The sequence below is a fragment of the Lontra canadensis genome, unplaced genomic scaffold (assembly GCF_010015895.1).
Source record: "Lontra canadensis isolate GAN:19392208 unplaced genomic scaffold, GSC_riverotter_1.0 scaffold68, whole genome shotgun sequence".
NCBI lineage: Eukaryota > Metazoa > Chordata > Mammalia > Carnivora > Mustelidae > Lontra > Lontra canadensis.
Window position 1 is genome coordinate 2,489,830 of NW_022631062.1, and position 26,171 is coordinate 2,516,000.

Sequence of the window (26,171 nt, forward strand, 5' to 3'; positions counted from 1 at the left end):
CAGAAGAAAACAACAGAAGTTCAATCTGAATCCGTTTCACCAAGTTCCCAGCCTGGTTCCGTGTTTACACCAAGGGTGAGCTCCCTTCTAAGGGTTCACTTGCCCTTCAGCAGTCAGCCCCACTGAGCTTCGGAGACTACCCAAGAGTACCCTCTTGTGGCAATCCTTTTACCTGCAGCAAGTGAAGCTTCAAAGCTTTTAACTAAGGCAGCGGGTTCCAACGGGTCTGATACCCATCTTCTTTGGTGAGATGACTTTCATTGCATGGAGCAAAGATGCCATTGACCATGTCTACTGCATGTATCACGGGGCACCTGTGCAGCGGTTCTGTCGGTTGGGGACCAGCTTACCCCAAAGACGAAGAAGCTAATGACATGTAGCAGAAACTTTGTGGAAAAGGAAAGAAGGTGGCAATAAAATCCACAAGAGCCGCTCCTAAAACGCTTGGCTTTGCTGGCAGAGGGAGCGGGGTGGTTGAGTGGGACAGCCTTGAAGGGGATCTGCAAAAAAACAGCAACTCAGCACTGGCCACTAACTCTGGTTAGTTGATTCTGCACTTTTATTTTTTTATTTTTATTTTTTTTAAGATTTTATTTATTTATTGGACAGAGAGAGAGATCACAAGTAGGTAGAACAACAGGCAGAGAGAGAGGGGGAAGCAGGCTCCCTGCTGAGCAGAGAGCCCGATGCGGGGCTCGATCCCAGGACCCTGAGATCATGACTTGAGCCGAAGGCAGAGGCTTAACCCACTGAGCCAGCCAGGTACCCCTGATTCTACACTTTTAAAATCAAGGCTTGGGGTGCCCGGGTGGCTCAGTTGGTTAAAGCATTTGACTCTGGGTTTTGGCTCAGGTCACCATCTCAGGATTCTCTTTTCTCCATCTTCCTCTGTCCCTTCCCTCCCCCACCCCCGCCAAATAAATAAATCTTAAAAAAAAAAAAAAAAACCCACACACAAGGGTTGGCAAGTAAATGGGGGGAATTTGGTATATAAGATGGTGTTTCAAATCAAAAGGGAAAAGATAGATTATTTAATAAATAGTTTTGGAACAACTAGATGGCTGGGGGGAGAAAAAGCTGGATTCTTCTTCACTCTTTAATCCAAAACAACTATCAGATGGAAGAAAAATTGGAACATTAAAGAGGAAAAAGGCAATTTGTCTTGAAATAGATGAAATCATGGAAGAAAAATTGAGAACGGGTGAACCCTTCCTAAACCCAGAAGCCAGACCACGAAGCGATAAATGAGAACAGAAGAAATGTTCCAAAAGTCCTGCAGAGCATAAAAATAAACAAAGAAATGAAGAAATTGGGGACGTATCCGTACTACACCGCATGGAACAAAGGCACAGCCTCCTGTCTTCCAAGAACTTGTAATGATCCAGGGTGCCTGGGTGGCTCAGTGGGTTAAGCCTCTGTCTTTGGGTCAGGTCATAATCTCAGGGTCCTGGGATCGAGCCCCGCGTCGGGCTGTCCGCTCAGCGGGGAGTTGGCTTCTCCCTCTCCCTACTGCTCCCCCTGCCTGTGCTGTCGAATAAATAAAATCATTAAAAAAAAAAAAAAAAGCACATAAACCCCTAATGATCCAAAGGACAAGGCCTCTAGCCAACATGACAGCAGGCAAAGGCATGGCCAGGCCATCGTGGAAAAGACATGCCGGACCTTGTCCGTAGTAACCAGAATAAACAGGAAAAGATACCACGCCATCACTATCTGGTTCATAAAGTAAAAAAGGTCCGCCCAACTGCTATGGTAGCAGGCCTGGGGAGAAAGTCACAGGCATTCATGCTTGGGACGGTCAACCTGTCTACCTTTTCCAAAAGACCTAATTTTGTTCCTGTTCATGCAAACCAAAATGGCCCTTGCCCTAGGACTGGGCAACTGCCCTTCTAGGACTAGCTCATGTGTGCAAACGTCCTCCAGACACAGTCAGGCCAATGCTGCGGGACCGTGCTTAGGAGTACACACCACAGGACCTCCCCGCGGGGAACGAGGGGACTCGGTCAAGGAGTCCGGATGTAAGCGTACCGTGGAATTATCGCTCAGCTGTAAAGAGCACGGAAGTGGATTTACCGCATAGGTGCGGAATCACGGCCAAGACGGAACGAGGATGGTTCTTAAAAAGCACAGGGAAGAGGTGTGTGCGGCAGATTACCACTTGTGTCACCTAAAAAGGGGGACGTGTCTGAACAACAGAATTCTGACGCTGGGCAGAATGGAGGTGTTTAAAGAGGGAGATGGGGAACATGACCCAATTTGAAGTTCCGCAAACAGGATGCGTAGGCTGAGACTATGTAATAGAAAAACAGGGTCAGGACAGAAAAAGAAAAGGCAACAAGAGTCTGTGGCATCTATTATTCTTTTGGCTTATTAGCTGCCGGAGTAGTTTTTCCCAGTTAAAAACGAGGGACCGGGACGCCTGGGTGGCTCAGTTGGTTGAGCAACTGCCTTCGGCTCGGGTCATGATCCTGGAGTGTCAGGATCGAGTCCCACATCGGGCTCCCTGCTCGACGGGGTGTCTGCTTCTCCTGCTGACCTCTCTCCTTCATGTCTGTCTCTCTAAAATAAATAAGTATTTTTTAAAAAATTAAAAAAAAAAACAAAAACGAGGGACCGCATATTGCACGAGCCGTGCACACGTGATGTCTGCAGAGACGGGGAGGAAAGCAGCGGTCACTGGGGGAACGGGGAGCGCCTGGCGAGTGGGCACGGGTCTGCTCTGCGGTGAGGAAAACGTCCGGGAACGGAGGAGTGCTGCTGCAGGCACAGCTCCGGGACAGCGCCGAACTCCACGGAGCTGCAGAACAGCAGGGTCGGATGCGAATCATGTCTCATGAGCACTGTCACTAACAACAAGCTCTGTCTCGGGCTCACCTACCTCTGACCTGCTCGTCCACCTCTGCCCTCTGATCGGGCCACTGGAGTCACCGTATGTGAATGCAGAGTCCACCGCATGACTTACTAAAGTGTCCAAGTAAACGGCAAGCATTCCCAATAGATGGACAGATGACACTCCGCACGCTTGGACCTGGAGGTCCCGGGTGAGGGTTTTGCCACTGCCCAGCTTTGGTCTTCGCCTCCCAACTTTGTGCTACGGCCTTTGATGCAGTTGTGTCTCCTTCCTGGCAACAGCAAATTCCTGCCACTGTCCGGGGGGGCGGGCCCCACCTCTTCATCCCCAGCAAGACCCCCAGAAGGCACCTTAGCATCGGGGCTCTTCTAAGAATCAGGACCTCCGCTTCCCTGCGTGGGCTCAATGACAGCTTTCTGGGCTACTCCTGAGCATTTAAGTTCGATTCTAAGCCCCTTACCCAGGCTACAGGCAGACAGGGGAGCCAAAGAGGCAGCTGCATTTTAAAGACATCCCGAAGCCCGATGGTCACTGGATACTTTCACGGCCCATTTATCAGCTTCTCTGCGCCTGTGCTCAACTGACAGCCAGAGGTGTCTTGTCCGTCTCCCTTCCTGACGAAGACTCCTACACCTGGGCACCAAAGCGCCACGCCACCCAGTCTTCCTTTCCCAGATGGCCGCTGCCCAGGTCTACAAGATCATGCGGAGTCTGCAAGCATCCGGCCCGTATGGAAGCCAACTTCTACCGTCCTCACCCTGCATTCTGAACTCTCGGTACTGACCACTCCTTCACTCCCCAAGTCCGCGAAGCCCGCTAGATTGGTGGCTCGGCACGGCTTCCTGGTGCTAGTCTGAGCGCCCGCAGTCTGATGCTTCTGGTACCATGTCAGTTTCTGTCCAAGCCAGTCATCTGAGAGTCCGGTGACTGTTCTAGAGACCTGTATGTGGGCAGTTAACACCAAAACATCGGCCTCTTCCTGAATCTCATACCCGACCCAGGCCTCGGAAACAGGGTTTTCAGCTCTTCTTTATTCCTTGGCTCTGGATCTTTTCCTCCCTTTTCTTGTGCTCTATGGACACAGATTTCTTTTTGACAGCTCTGTTCTATTTTGGCTTTCCCTGTCAGGGGTTTGTAGTAGGAAGGACTGGCTTAGTCCGTTGCGTTGTTAATGAAAAGACTTCTAGTTAGGCTCATTGCTCTTATCATCAGAAAAAAATTAACTTAAAGTAACATCTTGAGTAAAACACGTCCACTGAAAACAAACACATGCTTGTGTTTCTTCCATGAACGATGACATGCTAACCTAGAGAACTGCTCTCTACTCTGCCGGCGAAGGCTGCAGTCCCCATCCTTGTCCATTTACACAATAGAGCGTTAAGTAATTTAAAACATGCTTCTTTAGTTAACGCATTAAAAAAAAAATAGAACAAAAAGAAAAATCACTGTGCATTTGGGCTACCTTTTGGCTCCCCCGGCGTCAGGTGAAACGATGATACAGTTCCTCCACTCGGCGATGTTCTCCCGAATCCACTGCAGGACCGCAGGCTCCGCATACAAATTATCCACCGGGATGTCAAAGAATCCCTAAGGGGAGAAGTCAGTGTCACACTGCAGAGTTTTTTGGGTTTTTTTTTTTTTTTTTTTTACAAGATACCCTCTTCCATTATGTAAAATTCGGATTTTCTATTCGAAAGAAGCCTTTTCAACAAACTCCCTTTTCTGAATTTTAATAGAATTAAATCAAAAGACAGGTATGTTCCGGGCACCTAGGTCAGTCCAATCCATTATCTTTGCAGACATGTTCTAAAGTTTACTACCAAGTAGCCATTCCCCCTCCTCCATAACTATTTGGACGCACTGGTGGAAGACAGCAGAAACAACTGTTAAACTCTGTTTCCAAGCCCAGTAAAGATGAAAATCCAAGACAGCAACCACATACAAACTCAAACACGAGTCATGTTATTACCCGCTTCGAAAATAATTTAACTTAACGCAGTAAGTATTTAACCACATCCATTAAGGCCCTGGTCACAAGGGCAAAAAAGAAAATGCTGGAACCTGGATCTGAGAGGCATGCAGGTCCATGGTGATGATGTGATCGGCCCCAGCGACTGAGAGCATGTTGGCCACTAGTTTCGCCGAAATCGGAGCACGACTCTAAAAAATAAAGACACAGATTTTATAACAGGAAAAGAGAAGGGAAGAGATAACATTAATAAAATTAACCTAAGTCATTTAAAACTTTAATACTTCAAATTATTATTAATAACAAGAAAATTACATTATTAACCAAAGATAGTCGTTCCATTTTATTCACCCAACATTTACTATTTCCATATATTGTTGCAAGACAATGTGCTTGACACTGGGTAGAAAGAACAAATATCCAAGAAGCAAACCAAACACACACAGGTAACATCGCCATCTGTATTATGCAAAGAGTGATGAGGGTGAGGAATAAGAGGTCCCAGAGGAGAGGAGAGCACGGAGGGCATGGAGTTTAAAGACACGGGTCATCAGAGGCCCCTTTAAGGAAACTGCTTTTAAGGTGTGGTCAGCAGAGGGAAGACCAGTGTTCCAGAAAGAGCAGCACGTGTGACATCACTGAGGCCAACAGGTCACATCCGGGGACCTAAAGAAGCCCAGTGTGGCCACGGGCACTGGTCTGAGACTGGGGGTGGAGGGGCGGGGCGGGGCATGCTGGGAAGGGACGCAGAGGCCAGGCCCTCCTCAGGAAGAGCTCATGTGCTGCAGCTAGAAGCGTGTGCCGTCACAAATTAAACAAAAACCAAACTGAAGAGAGAACACTGTACCAGGATAAAGAATTTGGTGTTTCAAGAAAGGGTACGAGGTGATTTATTGACGCTGTCTCCTCTTTAGCATTACGTGACTTCTCTGCAGCTTTAGCTTCTACATCATAAACCCTGGACAATAACGGTCTAACTCAAAAAAACAAAAATTAAGAGACTACACAGACATAGATGACACCTGGGAAAAGAGGTCAGCATTTGACTGTGAACGGTAATATTCTCATACACTAACCCCAAAATATATACATATAAGCTGAAAAGATTTCATTCAGACTCACAGAATGTCATCAATTGCATCTCAAAAGTGAAACAAAAGACATTTCATTCACAATAGTAAGAAATAACATGATCCCTATTAAATACACGCGTATATTCATGTAAAAACGTACACGGGAAGGAATTACGCCATGATGTTAACGGATCATTTGTATCTTCTCTTAACACACCATACTTTAAACAAACAAACAAACAGAAACCTACTGCCTTATAATCTACTGTGAACATTAGCAATGGGAACCCTCACTAGGGGCAGTCTGAAGGTTTTGGGAGGGGGAGTTTTCATGCCCTCCCAACTCCTCGTCCACTGCAGACCCAAGAGGAAGAGGCGTCCTTGACCTTGCGCAGGGTTCCAGCAGGAGGAAGAAGTGGGAAGAAGTGGGCGCCAGGGAACAGCTCAGCCAATGAGAAGCCGCCACACTTTGAACTCCCAGGTTCCTCCGAGAGACTTTTAGTTCCTAAGCGCCCTCCTAACCTCCCCCTTCTCTCCTTCAAAAGCCTAGCTCTCCCCGCTGTCCTCCGCCTTGCCTACAGTCTTGCCACACCTTGTTTGTTTGCAATTCTTCCATTCCCAAACCACCCCTCGATTGCTGGGAAAGTAACCGGCAGAGTCTATTTTCAAGATCTGCATTACTCGGTGATCAGATGCGACCCAGAGAGGCCCCGGGGCTGGTGAGCAAACAGGTGTGGTACCCCCGGAGCTGCTGGGGCTCACTGCCTTATCTATGACCCTGGAGTTTTCAGGGGAAGCTTTCTCCTAGGATTTTGAGCTTCATGCCTTGTGTCTAAGCTCTCCGGGCTTTACTTGGGATCTGCGTAAGCCCTCGGCTTTGGGGTTTTCGGTTTTTGTCTGTATCTCTGACCCCTCCTTGGACCTCCAGGACAATTCAGACCGTTCCTGATGGAACCGTTCAAGCTTCTGGTTTGCTTCCTGTCAGGAACGGCACTGTTCCTAATGAAACCGTAGCCGGGGTCCCAGGGGTCCCACATAAACCAGCTTTGGCTACCGGCCACTGACGAGATCCAAAGGCGGAGAAAGCAGTGGCGGTGGAACAGGACAGAACTCATTTCCACCCAGAAGACAGCGGGACCAGTGTCTCCAAGATGGTCTCCAAAGTGCCAGAAAAAGGTCTGGTTGTATATAAGGAAAATGTGGGAAAAGGTTATGTAGGGACAGGCAGGTGGGCGGCGAGAAAGTCAGATCCATCCATCATTTGCCTCGGGGTCAACTGTGGGGGAACTCCCTGCCAGAAGCAGCCCACTGCTCGAGGGGATAATTTTGGTTCCTCTCAGGGGCTGCCGTGCCCTCGGGGTCTTTGGCCTGCGGGAAGAGATAAGCTGGCAAGGGAAACTTAATTAGAAACTACAGACTCAGGCCAGAATGGAGGCAGCTAAAGTCCTCCCGCAGAACCAGGCTGGCCTTCAGTGTGATTCCTTTTCAAAATCGGACCGTTCCTATCGGAACTGTGCTGGCCTTTCATCTGATTCCTTCTGGACCAGGCTGTTCCAGAAAAACCTCTAAGAAACAGGACCCAGTCATCAAAATGCTCTGAGGGCATGCCGCCACCCCCCCACCCCTCCACCCCTCCACTGGGACTCCAGCCGGTTTTATGTTTAAAAACTATGGTCCCTCCACATGCACATTTATAAATAAATGGACTGGCTTACCCAGAAGTCATTTAGAACTTCAATGGCCATTATGGGGAACTGTCAATCTTTCCGAACTTAATTTTCTCCAAGTTGAACTGGACAACAACCATGGTTCTCAAACTGAATGGGATTTCTATTTTAATTGGTACTTTGAAGCTTCGAAACACTATCAGGAATCTGAAATTGCCTCTTTCCGAGATACACTTTATATACTAAACGAGGCAAACGATTAAAAAGAAAAACCGGCTCCCGAGGCCTCTTCACCCTGCTCCCAGGTCCAAGGCAGCCAGCCACCTTGTGTTCAGGCCCCTCCCCCGAGGCGCCATCTTCTTCCGGCATCTCTGTTCCTTCTCATCTCCTGATCTCTCCTTCTAGTCCTTTTGCCAAACCTTCCCTTCCTCAGAAGCTCCTCCACTCTCTCCTCTCCTGAACCAGTTAAAACGTGCCCCTTTAATGTTAAGTCTTCTGAGGATCTAAACAGACCCTTAAGTTTCTTACGTTATCTGAACTAAGGCTGAACTTCCAGCCATGGTTAAAGAGTTTCCTGAAATGACCGGGACCCCTGAGGTTTGCTGAAGAATCTAACATAGTTATTCCAACTTACCACCCTGGTTTCTCAGATTTTTATCAACTAGTACACATGCTTGTTGGTGAGGGCCAGGCCAAACACCGGACGAAACTAGCCCAATGGGAAAATCCTTAGCAGGATTTAGAAACAGACCCCTACCTTTCGGCAAGATGATAGAAAACTCACTGGAAATCTCCACTGAACAATTATAATGGCTTTTCGTAAGCCTGTTGATTGGAACAAAATTCAGGCTTACACACAAAAATTTGATGAAATCTGTTCATGATTATTACAATCACCTCCCAACTGTCTTTAAAAATTCTGGTCTTAGTTTGGATGGTGAATCCGTCGAGGTAACATTTAACTCTATGCTTATTAATGACTACTCCAACTTCCCTTTTAGTTAAAAGGACCAGGATGGGATGAGAAACTACATCCACTTCAGATATGAGTAACCTGGCAAACCAGCTTGCTCGCACCCTAGATAACGCAACTAAGGGAAAGATGGCTAAAATTTTTGATGTTCAGCGCCAGCAAATGAAGTCCCCTAAACAAACCGGAAGAGTAGTTTCTGCTATTATTTCAAAGAACCAGGACACTGGGAAAAGACTGTTACAAATATAAGAGCTTCAGGCGTCTTACAACGTCCTAATTCCCAAGGACAGGGGTAGAGAGCAAGATGGAGTCACTCATGTCAAGCAATGACGCAAGCAGTTCAGGGCACTACAGCCACAAGATATCACCAAGCCCACCTCAGCTGAAACCCCAGAAACCATAACACGCAGAAGCAGAGGAGGTCTGCTGGTCACACCCCCTAAGAGTTATCAGAGTCTCCAGGGTCCTCAAGATGGGTGTCCTGGGCCCCTGCTTGACATGAGTGACTCCATCTTGCTCTGTACAACGGGGCTACGGGAAACTACAGGGGCTTTTCCCAATCCTCCCTCTAAGCAGCCTGCAGAAACTACTATCCACGTTGGGCTAAGTCTGTGTCTGCCCTTACTGACACCCTGGCTATAAAGCAGGCCCCGCCTCGGAGTATTAAAATGGCTCATAGAGCGGGAGGCTTCTGATCGATCTCGACAGGCTCCTGTCTCTGAACCTGCTCCCATCTGTCCAGGCCCTTTAAGAGACGCACCTCCTTTCTTCCCTGGCTCCTCTGTGCCTATTCATCGACTGGGCCCAGATTTCTTAGAAAAATATGCCGGAAGCTGCTTTCTCGCAAAAGAGGAAAATAATTCTAGAATTTGACAGTAGTGACCAAAATAGCCAACTGGGGGAAATAAATGACCCGTCGGCATCTTTTTTAAGCGGTCTCTGATGGCACTTTGACTGACACCCATTCCCGCCGACAGCAAATGCTTCACTGTAACTGACCTACGTGGTGCATTTCATAGCGCCCCGGTTGGTAAGGACAACCAGTATCGGAAAGAAAGGCAACGCACCTGGTTGGTGATGCCCCAGGGCTACACAGAGCCCTTCCTAACTTTCCCCAAACGTTAAAAGCGGATTGGGAGGATCCAGAGTTTTCGGCAGGTTCTACTTTGTCACAATACGCAGTTTGCTTCTGTCCTCCTCCTCAAGCCTCTACACAGAAGACAGCACCCACCTGCTAAAACTTTTGGCCTTAAAGGGATATCAAAGTCTCCAAAGAAAAACTGTCCTTTGTCCAAACTCCGGTTTGGTATTTAGGGTCTGTGATCTCAGAACACAGACCAGAACTGGATCTGGGCAGACTCCGAGGGAACCTACATGTCCCAGAACCTAGAACTAAGAGGCTTTCTCAGACTGGCTGGCTCTTGTGGAAACTGGGATTCCAAACCTCTCTCTCCCTGCCCAGCCTCTACGCCCTTTACTCAAACCTGACAAACCCAACCCTATTATTGGGAAATAAGGGCATGACACAGGCTTTGGGGCTTGAAAGCTAAGCCTAACAAAAGCCTCTGCCCCCAGACATCCTAATTACCGACCTGCCTTTTTCCTCTTCTTATACAAGAGCTTCGGGAATGCCCCCGAGCGCTCACCCACAAACATCAGGCCAGAGGTGACCCGGCCAGCAACCAGTGGCTCCTCAGGGACCCGCCCTTGGCCTCAGAGCCACTCCTGCCACTGCCCTCACAGTTAAGGCCACTGCAGATGTAAGTCACATGGGTCCCACGAACCATCCCCCTGTTCCACGCCACCAGAAGCCTCATCCCAGGGACACCCTCCTATTCCCTGTTCCTCCAAGAGTCACTCTTTCTCACCGCGATGGCCCTAACTCTGCCAGCCTCCCCCCTTCCGCCGACGAACCCCCGCACGCTGCCTCATGCTGCCTCACGCTGAAGGCCTCACTTCTGACTGCCCACGATTCCCAGGAGACTCCTCTGACCCACGCAGACTTTCCACGGTTTACTGACGGCTCTTACAGGACCAAACCGGCAACCAGCACGCTGAGCGTGCCCTTCCCACTCCCCCTGAAGTCACTGAGTCTTGTCCCCTTTACCTTTAGCTACTTTCGCTACGACAAGGCTGGGTTATACACTCTTACTCAAGCTTCTATTTCGCCAAAGGCAAAACCACATACACCTATACGGACAGTCTGTGTGCCGCTGGGGCAGCTCAAGACTCTGGAATGTTACGGCAGCAACCGGGTCTCCTTACTTCTAATGGGGCTAAGATTAAAAATGGTTCCCGTGTCCAAAATTTACTGGGTGCCGTGCTTTTGCCGGCAGCTCTGGCTCTGAAAGTTCCCAGACATTCCAGACTCAAGGACAAAAAATTTCCACCAAAAAATGCTCCTCTCAAGGAGAACGACAGCCAGAGCCCTGGTGTGTTCCAAAGGCAGGATGTTCTTTCAAAGAACAAATTAGAAAAATTGACCAGAGGTGCGCAACAATTAGCCCCAGAAAAAATACTGGAAATCTAGTAACTGTTGCTTTGATGAAGAAAGCGAGCTCGGGTTTAGACCCAATAACCATCCGGTCCTACCAGAAATTCCACTATTCGCACTACTTCCAACTGTACACGCATTAAACCACGGGTCTACTGACAGAATGAGAGCATTCATGAACCAATATTGACGGGAAATTTTACAAAGGCTGAGAAAATGTCTACTTTGCCTGCTCCACTTGTCCAAAATACAATCCTGGAAAACCTCTCCATACCGTATCTTAATCTGCCTGGCAAATTAAAATGCCCAACGGACCACTGGAGGTTTGGCAACTAGATTTCATGGATACAAGCATATTTTCATCATGGTTTGTCAGTTTTCTCACTGGACTGAAGCTTCCCATGTAAATACGCCAGTGCGTCTTCTGTGGCTAAAATTCCAGCAGAAAAAATGATTTCCTTCCCAGGGAACCCCTCTTGAACTACACAGTGACTGGGGTCCCCGCTTTACTGGTCAGGTGCTTTTCCAAGTCTAGGCACTATGGCTAGCTTCACATAAATGTTTTCCACGTCGTCCTTAATCCTCAGGGCTGTTCGAATGCACTAAGGACACTGTTAAGACTCAAGTGGCAAAATGTGTATAGTCCAAATGCCGGGGCCAAAGGCATGGCCCTGAGTTCTTCTAGATTGCAGATCTTCCTGCTTTTGGAACTCATGCACTCTCATGCTTAGAGATAGTCCCAGGACGACTGTGCATTTGGCCCTGCCTCTTTGGACCCACACCTGATGCAAAGAGAGCTCTTCAATATCATAAAGGTGTAGTTGCTTCTGCTAAAAAAAAAAAAATCACCATTCTCTGGTAGAGCCAAGCCTTCACTGCGCACTCCCAGCAGACAAACAGTCTTACATCATCACCCTTCACAACCTGGAGAATTTGTCTCTCGGAAAGGACACCTCCAAAAAGATCCTTCAACCTCGCTGAAAAGGCCCCAATCGGGAACGGCTCACCGACCCCTGTGTCGCCCAACTCGAGAACAGACTCCTGGATCCACGTGGTCCCTCTAAACCAAACACCACCCCCTGACCCTCGGAGGACGTGAGTCAAGATCCCCGGGACTGAAACACACAACACCTGGAGAGACCGCTTTCCCCAGCTCTCCAGATCCCGCCTGTAGACCTTCTTCCTCACGGTCACTGCTTCTATCCCTTTGGTGGCAAGAAAACACCCTTGATCTGCATTGCCCAATCTCTTGCCGAAAGGGGGAAAGCTTTCCAAACAGGAACAGCCTCATTAGGACCCTGTGAGCCTTTCCGAAGGGCGACAAGGTTCTGAATTCACAAGTCTTTCTTTTATCTCAACTAGGAATGGGCCCTGGATTCTTATCCAAATTCATAGTTTCTGAATTGGCAACTTTACAGACTATTAGTGGTAACAAACGTGGTTCTGAATAGTGCTTTTGAGATAACAGTGTTTTAAAATGTGCTTGCCAAAAGGGTCTGTTTTAACTATTGCTTCACATTTCTCCGTGTACTGTGGCTTCCCAAACGTGCTCGGACCATGCACCGTGCTCTCGAGCTAGTTTGCTATTTTCTCTCCTAGCCATTTCAGGAGGCAAACGTGACTCCGGTGACATTCAGAGGGAGAAACCTTTCTTCCCTAAATCCAAGTAAGAGCCAATAAATATTTTCAGATGTAGGGTTCTGGTTGAGAACTAACATACGGTTGGTTCTGTCCTATTGGTTTTGACTGGGTGTTGTCTCTCCATCTTTTGCAGAAAGGACATGCCCAGCAAGACGACGCTGGCTCCATGCTCACAGTCCGGAGAACAGACAGACTTCCAAGGGGAGATGCCTGTGCCTTACTCTCTTCTAATGCTCCTGGGATTCGCTGTGGCTTAAACGCTTTCCAACTGCTGCGCACTTTCCCTCCCACATGAGACGCGGTAACCAGGAAAGGTCCTCGCTGGCACCGAGAGATAGAAAACCACTGCATATAAAGAACCTGACTGCTGATCAGTGATGCTTCCACAGAAAGCTGTTGATCTAAAGGGGGAGATAAGAACATTAGTGAGGCAATTCTCACTAAAATGGAGTCGGGAGGTTCCGGGAGGGGGAGCTCTCACGCCCTTCCACTCCTAGTCAATTGCAGACCCAACAGAAGAGGGAAACTTGGCCTTGCATGTGGACACGACTCTAGTACTTCGCTACTCCAGCAGGAGGAAGAAACATTTTCCTCATTCCTGGCAACAGCTCAGCTGATGGAAAGCCACTATAATAGCTTCAAACTCCCAGTTTCCTCCAATGGCCTTTTAGTTCCTAACAGCCCTCCTAACTTCCCCCTTTGCTCCTCTCCTTCGTCCTTCAGACCTGCGGATGCTTTTTTTAAATTCTCAAATAAGCCTACCTTTTGCTGGTGCAATAACTGGCAGTTCTACTTTTAAGGTTAGTAACACATATGTAACACACACGCACACGTTTTTTCCAACCCACAAGGAATAAGAAGAAACACCCCAAAATGTTAACGGTACCTGTTTCCAAAAAGTGAAACTGCGGGAAAATATTCTATTTTTTTTTTTAATATTTTTCAACTCTTTCAACTAACCACAAACTATAATTCATGTTTTCATTGTTTAACTCCCTGGTCTGTCCCACACTGCCTTTGGGATGAAAAAAGACCCCGACTTGGGACACCTGGGCGGCTTAGTCGGTTAAGCATCTGCCTTTGGCTCAGGTCATGATCCAGGAGTCCTAGGGTAGAGGCCCACACTGGGCTCCCTGCTCAGCGGGGACTCTGCTTCTCCCTCTACCCTTCACTCCACTTGTGCTCTCTCTCTCAAATAAATAACTAAATCTTAAAAAAAAAAAAAAAAAAAAAAAAAAGAACACCCCAACCAGCCTGGCTCCAAGGGTCTTCCCTGCCATCTGCACTGGGCCCGCTCTCTCCCTCTTCTAGAGAACAATTTAAGCCTTGCCGTCTACACCCACATGTCGGTCTCACTCCCATGCCTCTGCTGGGCCACACTGCATTTGACCCCCCCGGTCTGGTTCAAATCTCCAAACGTTGTTGACACTCAGAACTCCCGAGAGAAATGGTCTGTCCGTTCTAAAGGGATGCTGCATAGGCTGAGCACTTGGCCACTACGGCTGAGGACCACCTCAGGCCATCTGCTGAAAGACTAACATTAGAAGACGTGAAGTGTATGGATGTCATAGTTCACAATTGGACCAGGCATCCCTGAAGGGCAAACGACTGGTTCGGGAGATTTTCACATCCTCTGGAGCACACGGCTCGTACCCTATGCACCATAGCTCTTCAGTAAATACTCAACAACAGATTCTCAATCCCATCGCATTTTCAAGGCTTAGTGATTTGCCTCGGTGATTGCGAGAATTATTCAGTCTAACATGATTTCAGGATAATTAAAAGAACAAACTGACCACGGAGACTTCTTTGTAATACAATCGGATTCTCAACGCTCATCAAACTGGGGCTCTTCCTCTGATTTCATAACTGGCCAAAACATTCCTCTGTGGCACCCAGCATGTCCTGCTTTCTGAGATCCAAACCCCAAGGTAATGTCTAAACTCATACTTTCTGATTTCCTTCTCCAGACCTTGTTTATGAATTTGCATTCTGTACCATGACTTTGGCTGAAGACCCAACCGACTCCTGCAGGAAAGAGGATCTGCAAATTAATGGACTTTACAGCCACCAGGATAGTAATTTATATGACATTTCCACAAAGGTGGCATCCAGGTACAGTAACGAAAAGTAAAACGTTCAACTCCCCTGATGAAACGCGGAAAAAGATCAAACATTTGGTGAGCCAGCCCAATCACGAAAAGACTCTCTGGATATTCTAGATCTTATTCGATGTATCGGGTGCCATCCTGCTAGAAATGTACATTGGATGAGCTTTACAAATTTATAATATTGGAGAAAGCAACATCAGGACAAATGTTCTCAAGGTTTCCAGTTAAAAACCCAAATGAAACAATTGGATAATTGTTTGAAATAACTGAAATGAAATTTCAATAAATAATATTTCAATGAAATTGAAATAATTGAAAAGAACATAACTTTGAAAACGATTGGGGAAAAAAAGCTGCAAGTCCTGTACCCTCTCAGAACTAACGCTTTCCAGCTTTGCCCACGTCATACTGTCTGTACCAGGGAAGGGAACTGGCAATTACTGACTGCCAACCAACGCGGGCATCAGCCAGCCACGGCCCGTGAGACAAACCCAGCCTGTGGTCTGTTTTTGTACAACCTGTGAGCTAAGAATGGCTTTTACATTTTTCAGAGGCTGAAAAACAAATGAAGAATGTTTTGTGACATTTGAAAAGCATATGAAATTCCTACACCAGGGGCACCCAGGTGGTGCAGTCGGTGAAGCGTCTGTCTTAGGCTCAGGTCATGATCCCAGGGTCCTGGGATCGAGTCGACATACTGCTTGCTTTTCCATCTCCCTCTGCCCTTACCCCCCCACCGTTTGTGGTTTCTCCCAAATAATCATATAAAATCCTATAGAAAAAAAAAAAGATGGGGCACCTGAGTGGCTCAGGCGGTTAAGTGTCTGCCTTCAGCTCAAGTCATGATCCCAGGGTCCTAGGATCAAACCGCAGGATGGAAACCTGCTCCGCAGGGGGCCTGCCTCTCCTCTCTCTCTCTCTCTCTCTCCTCTCTCTTTCTGTCGAATAAATAAGAAAAATCTTTAAAAAAAAATTAAGGAAAAAAAAAGTAATTCCCATTCCTGCGTCCACAAACAAAACTTTACTGGAACACAGATACCCCTTCGCTTACGTATCCTCTATGGCTGCTTTCGCGCCAGAATGGTGGAGCTGACCTAGTTGAACAGATCCGGTGGTCCATCAAGTCTTAAAATTCGACATGTGGCTCTTTTTGGGAAAAAGTCTGCCTACCTATGTATTTGTTGTAGGCACAGCATGTCAGAAATAGTAGCAAATGCTATCCTTACATTTACAGATGAGAAAACTAAACACACACAGAGTTTAAGCTACCATTACAAAGAAACAACGAGCTGAGTGAACCATGATGCTGAAATTCAAACCTGAGTCCGCTTGTTTCCAAAGCTGTAACCCCGGAACTCAGGCAAGGTGACACGACGCGTTTTACGATTCATACTACGTCACCTTCCCTCCTCCGGGACGGCACCGCATGTGCTGACGCGTCATGATTTATGAAACCGTTCCTTCACTGCCGGAACTAGGCCCTGGTTTCTTGCACATACCAATGAAGCCAAACATAAAATTTTACAGATGTGCGGGGCTTGCTTAAAAAAAGAGCAGTAATATTCAAAGTAAAGGTTGTTTTTTTTTTTTTTAAGATTCATTTATCTGACAGAGAGCAGAGTGAGAGAGGGAACACAAGCTGGGGGAGGGAGAGAGGCAGAAGCAGGCTTCCACTGAGCAGGGAGCCCAATGCGGGGCTCGATCCCAGGACCCTGGGATCATGACCTGAGCTGAAGGCAGACGCCCAACGACTGAGCCACCCAGGTGCCCCAAAGAAGCAGGTTTTGAATATGAATAAAAGCCTCTAGCTTTTTCTGGGCTTCTCTGCACATAACTCCTAAAAGGTCAATTACCCTGGATTTCCTTGTGTCTCAGACATCACAGGCTGCACCGTCCTGCGGGAAAGAACAGGACAAGAGAAACCCGGGTTTGGGACGTGCGGGGGTCGCGGGGGATTCAAGTGTGGCCCATGCCATCCTGTCACATTCCAACACTGCACGGCCTTCAGCCTACCTAAGCAGAGCACAAAGGAGGAAGAAGGGTTTTCCCCTCATTCTGGGTCTCAGCTCAGCCCAGTTACTGATAAACACAGTTTGCTCACAGGCTCGGGCCATTTCTCTTAAGCATTTGCCTAGATCCCTTGTTACACGCACTTCAAGACGGAGATTTCACGGAGGTAAGAAGCCAAGTGAAGACACAGACAGGTTGGAGGGATGTGGCCTCAAGGGAAGACACCAGGCAGCCTCTCCAAGCCACAGAGGCGAGGATCCTCCCCTAGGCCTCCAGACACACCTGGCTCTACCACACCGTGATTTTTCACCTCTGGCCCCCAGAATGGTGAGACAACATTTCTGTCATTCTAAGTGCCTCCCCCACCCCCCCCATTTAGTCATTTACTACAACAGCAACACAAACTGAACACAGCCCTCCACCATTCCTTCTCTCCTCACCAGTTTTCTCTGACAATAAGCCACACAATTTCTACCCTCAGGGCTCCCTCTGCTGCTATCTGTGTGGCCTCTCAACCCTGCGTCCACCTCCCTGCGTGGTTGACAATGAACGTCTTATCTCCTCCATCAGCAGTTAAGCTCGGAAGTCTGGAACTGTCTCATGCGGGTTAAACACAAAAGCAGCTACCAGGTTGTTTCCAAGAAACACACTTAGAGCAAAGTGATTCACGAAGAGGGAAAGGAAAGAAAGACAGGTGTTCAAAAGGGCCCTGAAAGGAATCCCCGCCCCAAGGACGGCCAGTGGGAACCAGGACAAAGAGCTGGTAAGAAGCTACGGCTGCACTGCCGGCTCGTGGGAGAACTGCGTAGGGTGGCAGGTGTCACTGATGGCCAGCAGTGGCCACATTCCCCCTAAGGTGAGAGACAGGTCCCCGTCAAGGGCCAGGGCCAAGCAGGGCTAGTTTCTCTGCAGGATGAAGACTTTATTAGGAAAAAACATGAGCAACAAAGTTTGAAAATGCCACCCTGGAAACAGACTGGATACTTACAAACAAAAACCATAACAGTGTCCACTGGTATCGGTTAAGGAGAAGTTAGGGCTCTCCTCCCCGGGGCTGTGGGCCCAGAACAGGGGCCATGGAACAGTAAAAGGAATCAATTACTCGAGAAGATACAATCCCCTATCTGAGCACCAAATGCCAAAGTCACTAGACGTGAAAGGAGAACCTGATGGCAAATGACAGAATACAGAACTCGCTAAGCCTCTTGCTACCCGAAAGAGAAAGTGCAGAGTATCACTGGCTCCTTTAGGACATGGACAAAAGTGAAGATGTACTACAAGGCTACGACATACACAAACGAAACAACAGACTGTGCTGATGGGACAAAAATCAATAGAAATTCTGGAGATAAAAATGCACAGAAAACTTTCCAATCAAGTTAGAATAAAAAATGCTTCCTAAATAACAAGGGGGAGGTTATGTGCTTCACGGCCACCGATGTGACCTAAAGGTTTTGGGGGCCCTTAGCTAAAGCTCCATCGCCGAGACACACACACAGTCACAAAGTCACACGCTCACACGCGTACTGCTCATGAGCCAATAATGGTTTTTACATGACTGAACAGCCAGGGGGGGAAATAATCAAAAGAACATTTCACGGCATGTGTCAATTACATGAAATTCACGTTTCACTGTCCAGACATAAAAGTTTCATTGGAATACAGCCACACCCACTATTTATACATCATCTGTGTCTCTGAGATACACCACAGTTCAGCTGCTACCACGGAGACCATACACCCCTTTATAGAAAGTTTGCCGACCCAGTCTAATCCACGCAGGGTAAATCATAACTCAATTGCAGAATGGAGTTCTGGAGACCAATTTCTAGGGAGAAATTAGCTGACAGCTGTGTTCAGCATGGGGTCTGGGAACCACACCGGAAGAGGCATTAAAATGTAGGGGGATCTTGGTATAGGAATTCAAATCTATAAAGGGATTTTTTTTCCATATAGGACGGAATCTTGTGTGCTCTTTGGAAATGTGTGTTGTTTCATAAAATGAATTAGGGAGATAAACAGAGGTGTATTGGGGGAAACGTCCGGCATGATTAGTTACATCACAAACAGCCATGTGTCTTGTCCACTGGAAGGATTCGTGGAGAACCTGATGAGCCTCTAGCCATCCGTAAGACAGAAAGCACGTTAACAGTTTAAGAGCCGATGGCTATCGTGCTTTGAGTGATAGCCCCCCAAAACGCATCCACCCAGAACCTTGGAATGTGACCTCATTTAAAAAGAGGGTGCCTACAGATAGGACTAGAGAGTAAAGATCAAAATGGGTAAAGGGTTAAGGGTAAAGATCAAAATGAGATTACTCCAGATAAGGGTGGGTCCTAATCCAATGACCACCATTTAAAAAAGAGGGAAGGACACATGGAAACAGGGAAGAAAGCTGAGAGATGGGAGTGATGCCACCAGAAGCCAAGGAATGCGAGGAGCCACCAGAAACCAGAAGAAGCAAAGGCGGCTCCCCCTACCCCCGCCAGAGTCTTCATAAGGAGTGCAACCCTGATGCGACCCTGTTTTCTGATGCCTGGCCCCCAAATCATGACAGAACAGGTTTCTGTTGTTTTAGGCCACCCAGTTTATGGTGGTTTGCTGCACCAGCCCTGGCAAACCAATACAATCCCGTCCAAAGTACCCCTCCAATCCCAACTTCTCTGCTGTTCTGCGAAGGCAAGGACTATCTTAATTTCTTCTAGAAACTCACACAGCCTCCTATAGTGCTAATGTTGCTAAGAGAAAAAGTCAACAATACCAATTTCGTTCTTTGTGAAAGGTTAAAAAGAGGTGTATTTTTTATTTCTTATTTTTTTTAAAGATTTTATTTATTTGTTTGACAGAGAGAGAGAGAGAGATCACAAGTAGGCAGAGAGGCAGGCAGAGAGAGAGGGAGAAGCAGGCTCCCCGCCAAGCACAGAGTCCGATGCGGGGCTCGATCCCAGGACCTTGAGATCATGACCTGAGCCGAAGGCAGAGGCTTAACCCACTGAGCCACCCATGAGGCACCCCCCGCAAAAAGAGGTGTATTTTTTAAATGAATGTTTTTCTTTTCGAAGACCTGTAGATTCATATGCAATTTTAAGAAACAATTCAGAGATCTGGTTGGGCCCTTTACCTATTTTCTCCCCATAGCAACGTATGCAAAACTAGAGTACAGAATCCCAACCAAAATACTGGCAATTGATTCAGCCCAGTAATGGGATTCCACTTCCCCAGATTAACGTACTCACACAGGAGTGGGGGGTGGGGGTCCAGTTCCATCCACCACCATTAAAGATACACAACAATTTCACTACCAGGGCTATATGCTATCATAATGCCGGAAACACATGCCTTGTCTGTATCTCTATCTGTAAATATGAACATGATGGCTGGTTCAAAGACAGACCTTTGAAAAGCCCAGATGAGAAGACTTATGTACTCGATCATTAAAACAGAAAGCAAACATCTTCCCAGATGTTATAAGGTAATACGTAAGGGGGAAAAAACGCAGATGTTACCCCAGAACAGGTTCTGCCAACAGATGCAAGCCTCCTACCTTGTCCTTTTTATCCTGTCGGGCGTATGGAAAACATGGGATCACGGCAGTCACCCTGGACGATGACGCGATCTTGCACGCGTTGATCATGATGAGGAGCTCCATGAGGTTGTCATTGATCTCCCCGCAGCCACTCTGGATGATGTAGACATCTTCACCCCTCACGCTTTCACCAATCTCCACGCTAGGAAAAGAAAAAGCGCTAACGGTGAAGCAGGCTTGCGTCTCGGAGGTCCCCTGGAGCACGACTGTGGGGCAAGGATTCACTGTACAGTGGCACTCCTGGCTAGGACCTCCCACGGCCAAAGAATGCAGAACAAAATAGGCGAAGGGAAAGGGGTGAGGAGCAGACTCCGCGGGCAAGCAGGTGCAAGCTTCACCCCCCAGCCACGCGCGGTGACAGTATGCCTGAAGTGCTGTCCGCCACGGAAGCTCATCAGTGCCCAGCCTCGTACCAGGGGGAGGGGCGGGGGGGTGCAGCTGGGGGGTCCCATGGGCTCCATCTGCCTGGCCCGGACCAAGATCCCAGACCCCCAGGGGTTCCACATTAAGCACATCGCTCGCAGTTAGGCAGAGCCAGCTGTTCCTATCTGGGAAGGGCGGGAACCGTGGCAAAAACAAGGTTCCCAAAGGCCGGCTGAGGACCCCAGGCAAGTCGCGCTTTCTCACATAGCAGAGGATCTTCTACGCTCGCCGGAAATACGTCTCAGTCCTGCCATATTTACCTCTTTCTGCTAAACAGTATACTGAGCTTTGCTTTTATTAAAGTTACATAAACGCACTGCTTTAAAAGTTCTTGTCATTCTGTAAGGCTCATAGCAAACATCTCAGAAGGCAACCCACGTCAACTCCGGCTGCGGCTCTCAGGCATTTATCGTCAAGCCTCCATCAGTTCGTTTCTCTGGCTTCATCTTGAGTTTGCACTTCCAGCATCACGTGCTGACGTCTAGCTACGCAGACGAGGAGCGAACTAACCCCCATGTCACGCACCCGCGTCACCCGCAGCCCCGGCAGCAACCTTCCAACCAAACAGGACGGCTACTTGGAACTCTGTAAGGGCTATTCCGAGTTGAGCCATAAAGCAAACCTCAATCCAAGGTTAGATTTCCCTCTTACACATAGCTTTCGCTGATCGGTTTTCCCTGGAGTCTATCGCCGTACGTTTTCACCTGCTAAGTTTTCTAAGTAGTGAAGACAAATTCCAGCGGAAACACCGGCCTGACCATCTACATTCCCACCACGTCGGTTGCAAGCGCCATCTCCAGCTCACTGTCCTGCCGTGTCTGCTCCCACCACTGGCCGCCCCGGGTTCTCCTTCTGCCTCTGCACATGTGCCGCCCCCCGGGGGGTGCGGGGAATCCCACCATCCCTCCCCCCACACTCAATTCCCCACTTCCTATATCCTCTTTCTTGCTGTACTTCTTCGTTTGGCTGGTTGGCAAACTCCAGTAGCTTCTGGAGAAAGAGTAAAGAGGCGCTTCAAAAGTCTCTGAAAACTGCATGTTGGAAAACCTGTGTTTTGGGCAGAGAATGGTGAGTGTTCAAGACAACAGCGAGCCAGCCCATTCCTGGCACGCGCCTTCCCGTGGGAACAAAAGGGAAATAGCGCTGTGTGCTGGGGCAGGTCCTACCCAGAGCAGTGCCAGGAACCAAGGAGACCCTCGGCTGTGCTACATTTTTCCACAGTTGATACCTGGAGCATAATACGAATTCTGCATTTGCTTCCACACCACCTTTCATCCTGAGATGAGAAGGCAGAAAACCGCACTGCCCCCAGCTGAATGGAACCACTGAGAAATACTTGGCACATATGCACGCGCACCCTCCCAACGAGGACCACAGCCACACCCATCCACATCTGTTATCACCATTCCCCACATGCCTTCTGATCACCCTCCCCCCCTCGCCTCACAAGAACCCCAAAGTGATGACCCTTCAGACACCCGCTTCCACAAGGAAGCTGTAGGTCTTCTTCAGTGGAAAGTGTCATACTTACTACAGTGTTTATGTATTTTTTTTTAACAATTATTTATTGGGGGAGCACAACCAGGGGGCAGGGGCAGAGGGAGAGGGAAAAGCAGGCTTCCCGCTGAGCAGGGAGCCTGATGTGGGCCTTGATCCTAGGACCGTGGGATCATGACCTGAACCAAAGGCAGACACTTAACCAAATGAGCCACCCAGGCGCCCCACTACTGTTTAAACCTTCAGTATGTGTAGCGTTTTCACCATTTCTGTCGTATCCCATCTTCTTAAAGCAAGTTACGGAAGAAGTTTGAGTGCTGGTCCAACCCCAGTTTTCCCATAAACCCTGTGCTTTTTATTGTATGATTTTGCCTAGCACGATGATTAGGAAAGCATGTCACAGTACAGTAAGACGGCCTGCAAATGGGCTCACCCTGAGAAGAAACAGAAAGACTCTTACTTTAAAATTACAAGTGAGGCACATAAATAATTACCCTTATCTCTTCTACGACCAGAAGCCAATTATACCCAATGATACTGCTTTATCAACAGAGCCAACTGTTTCTAAAACTGTTAAAATGAGTCGACATTTCCGACACCATGCAGCAGTATGTTGAATCCACAGACGCCTCTACCCAACTTCAACTAGAATTAATTGGAACACAAAAATGAAGTCTTTCAAGTCGAAGTGATCTGCAAGTCAATTCTGATAACAGGGGTCCTGTTTTTCTACGTTCTCTGCTATGAATGGCAAGAGTATGAAGAGAGAGAATTCTATACGCCCCCTCCTATTTTGAGTTCTCAGGAGCTACCCGTCATTCCCTTGTGAATATCCTGTCAACTGCGGAATAAGGCCAATTTGGAAATCGCGGAGTTATATAGCTAGAATTAAGGTTATTGACCAGCTGACCTTAAGATAGGGAGACTTCCCGGAGATTATTCAAGTTGGCACAATGCAATCACAAGGGTCCTTTAAATGGGACAGGAAGACAGAAAAGGTTAGAGAGACCGGAGGTCTGAGGCAGGGGGAGAAAGGTGCCGCATGGTTGGCTCTGAAGACGGAAGAAACCAAGGGCTGCTGGAAGCCTCTCTAGGCTGAGAAAGGCAAGCGAATGGCTTCTCCCCAGAGCCTCCAGAAGGGAATGCAGCAACCCATAACAGACTTCTAACCTACACAGCCACGAGATGCAGCGGCGACAGAGGGAACATGGGCCTGCCAAGCCCGAAGTATTTACTACGTGACCCATTACAGAACAAATCTGCCGGCGTCTGGTGTTAGGACTGTTTATCCCCTAAGACCTGTCTCTCTGGCCTATTTTTCTTCAGGAACTTCAATCCCCGTATGATTAGCAGTCCAGCAGAGGATGGAAAGTCCTATCACCATGGCAACTCTTCTCCCCAAAGCTATTCCTGCTTCTACTCAAAAAGATGATCACGACTGATCTTTCTTGTAGGGTCTTTTAAAAATTGTGGCCAGAAGGCAGCATCCTTTTGCTGTTCACATGAAGAATCGTCACAGATTCCGAAATAAGAAGGCAGGTGAGTTCATGTGACTCAACAATGAATGGGTGTGCTGATTAAAAGATGGCTGCAGATGCTTTAAAAACTTTTCCCACCAAGAAGTGGAGTCTAGGGGCGCCTGGGTGGCTCAGTCGGTGAAGCGTCTGCCTTTGGCTCAGGTCATGATCCCAGGATCATGGGACTGAGCCCCGCATCAGGCTCCCTGCTCAGCATGGAGCCTGCTTCTCCCTGTCCTCCTTCACGTGCGTTCTCTCTCAAGTAAATAAATAAAATCATATAAAAAAAAAAAGGTAGTGGAGTCTAGGGGCACCTGGGTGGCTCAGTCAGTTAAGCATCCAACTCTTGGTTTCAGCTCAGATCATGACCTCAGGGTTGTGAGATCAAGCCCCACGTCAGGCTCCACACTCAGGAGGAAGTCTGCTTGAGATGCTCTCACCCTCTGCCTCTCCCCTTCCCTTGCTTGCACACTCACCTTGCAAGCACACATGCTCTCTAAAATAGAAAAAATAAAAATTGGAGTCTATGTTCCCCTTCCCTTGGATTTGGGAAGACTCTGTAGTGACAATGCCCCAACTTCAGGGCCCAGGGCTTACCAGACCAGCAGGTCCACTGCCTGTCTTCCATGCTGTAAGGATGCTCAAGCAGCCCCGGGTGGGGGGGGAGCGGGGGGAGGTCCTGAGGTTCCTGACCAAGCTGCCAGGCAGGAGCAGGCACGGACTTATCAGCCATGTGAGCAGGCCACCTTCGAAGTAGACCCTCTAGCCCCAGGTAACCGTCCCAGACGCCATCACACAGGGCACTGCCCAAACTGCACGTTTGTGAGTCAAATACACAATCGCTGTTTTAAACGGTTAAATTCTGGGGTGATTTGTTACACAAGAGAAAACCAAAACTCTGGGTCTTTCAGTACAGCTAACCACTCTGTGGGCACGTTAACTGACCTTCAGACACCTTCATTGTGGAATTTCAGCTGTCTCTAAGGAAGCCCGTGCAGAAACATCTCTCTGCATATTTCAAATGATTCAGAGGGGCTCCTCGGTGGCTCAGGTCATGATCTCAGGGTCCCGGGATAGGGCCCTGTGCTGGGTTCCATGCTCAGAGATGAGTCTACTTGTCCCTCTCCCCCTACTCATGCTCACTCACGCTCCCTCTCTCTCAAACGAATAAATACCATCTTTAAAAATAAACAAAAAATCAGTAAAGTGATTCAGAGATGAGAAGGGAAATTCAGGAGGCCCTGTGTCTGATTAAGTAGTATTTTAAAGGTGGGGAAAGAGGGGCACTTGGGTGGCTCAGGCGGTTAAGCGTCTGCCTTCAGCTCAGGTCATGGTCCCAGGGTCCTGGGATTGAATCCCTCAATCAGCTCCTTGCGTGGGGGGGGGGGGGCGCTGAGTCTGCCTCCCTGCTTGTGCTTTCTCGCTCTCTCTCTCTCTGACAAATAAATAAATATATAAAACATTTTTTAAAAGATTATGTATTTATTTATTTGACAGAGATCACAGGTAGGCAGAGAAGCAGGCAGAAAGAGAAGAGGAAGCAGTCTCCCTGACGAGCAGAGATCCCGATGCAGGGCTCGATCCCAGGACCCTGGGATCATGACCTGAGCCACCCAGGTGCCCCTAAATACATAAAACATTTTTTTTAAAAAAAGTGGGGAACAACGGGGAACAGGTGCCTGGCTGGCTCAGCTGGATAAGCGTGCTAATTTTGATTCTTGGAATTCTCAGTTTGAGCCCCACGTTGGGTATAGAGATTACAAAAAGAAAAAAAATCAAAACTTAAAAAAAAAAAAAAAAGTGGGGAATGGAAGGAGTGATGACCAGGAGACATTAAAGCACATTTCTGGTCCTGGCTCTGGGGAGGGGTTCAGGAAGCTTACACGAACTAAATCAATTTTCTCTTCTTTTTACCCCGTTTCTCATCTCTAGGACTACACAGTAAAAACCAGATCACTAGTACAATACCTAGTACAGAGAGGACTGTTTGTAAAAATCAACCTCTGGACCTACAAAGTTCATGGGAAAGAGAAACGTCAGGAAGCTAACCTGTTATATTAAAAATAAAAACATACAGGGGCACTGGGGTGGCTCAGTCATTAAGTGCCTGCCTTGGGCTCAGGTCATGAGCCCAGGGTCCTGGGATGGAGCCCCACACCGGGCTCCCTGCTCAGCAGGAAGCCTGCTTCTCCCTCTCCCTCTCCCCCTGCTTGTGCTCCCTCTCTTGCTGTTTCCCTTTGTCAAATAAATAAAATCTTTAAAAATATATATATATAATGTTGGGGCACCCGGCTGGCTCAGTCGGGAGCACTGGAGTCTTGATCTCAGGGTAGTGAGTTCAAGCCCTTCCTTGGGCACA

The 26,171-nt window shown here is 48.1% G+C and overlaps 1 protein-coding gene across 1 annotated transcript in view; it reads right to left on the reverse strand.

The window, feature by feature from the left end:
- The window catches only part of PRPS2 (phosphoribosyl pyrophosphate synthetase 2), a 34,857-nt gene that overhangs the window by 6,381 nt on the left and 2,305 nt on the right, over window positions 1–26,171 (reverse strand). Inside the window, exons 2-4 of the mRNA XM_032880198.1 lie at window positions 20,334–20,517; window positions 4,913–5,011; window positions 4,314–4,438 (exon numbers count right to left, since the gene is read on the reverse strand). Of these exons, the coding sequence (XP_032736089.1) occupies window positions 4,314–4,438; window positions 4,913–5,011; window positions 20,334–20,517 (408 nt within the window). The remainder of the gene's footprint in view (window positions 1–4,313; window positions 4,439–4,912; window positions 5,012–20,333; window positions 20,518–26,171) is intronic.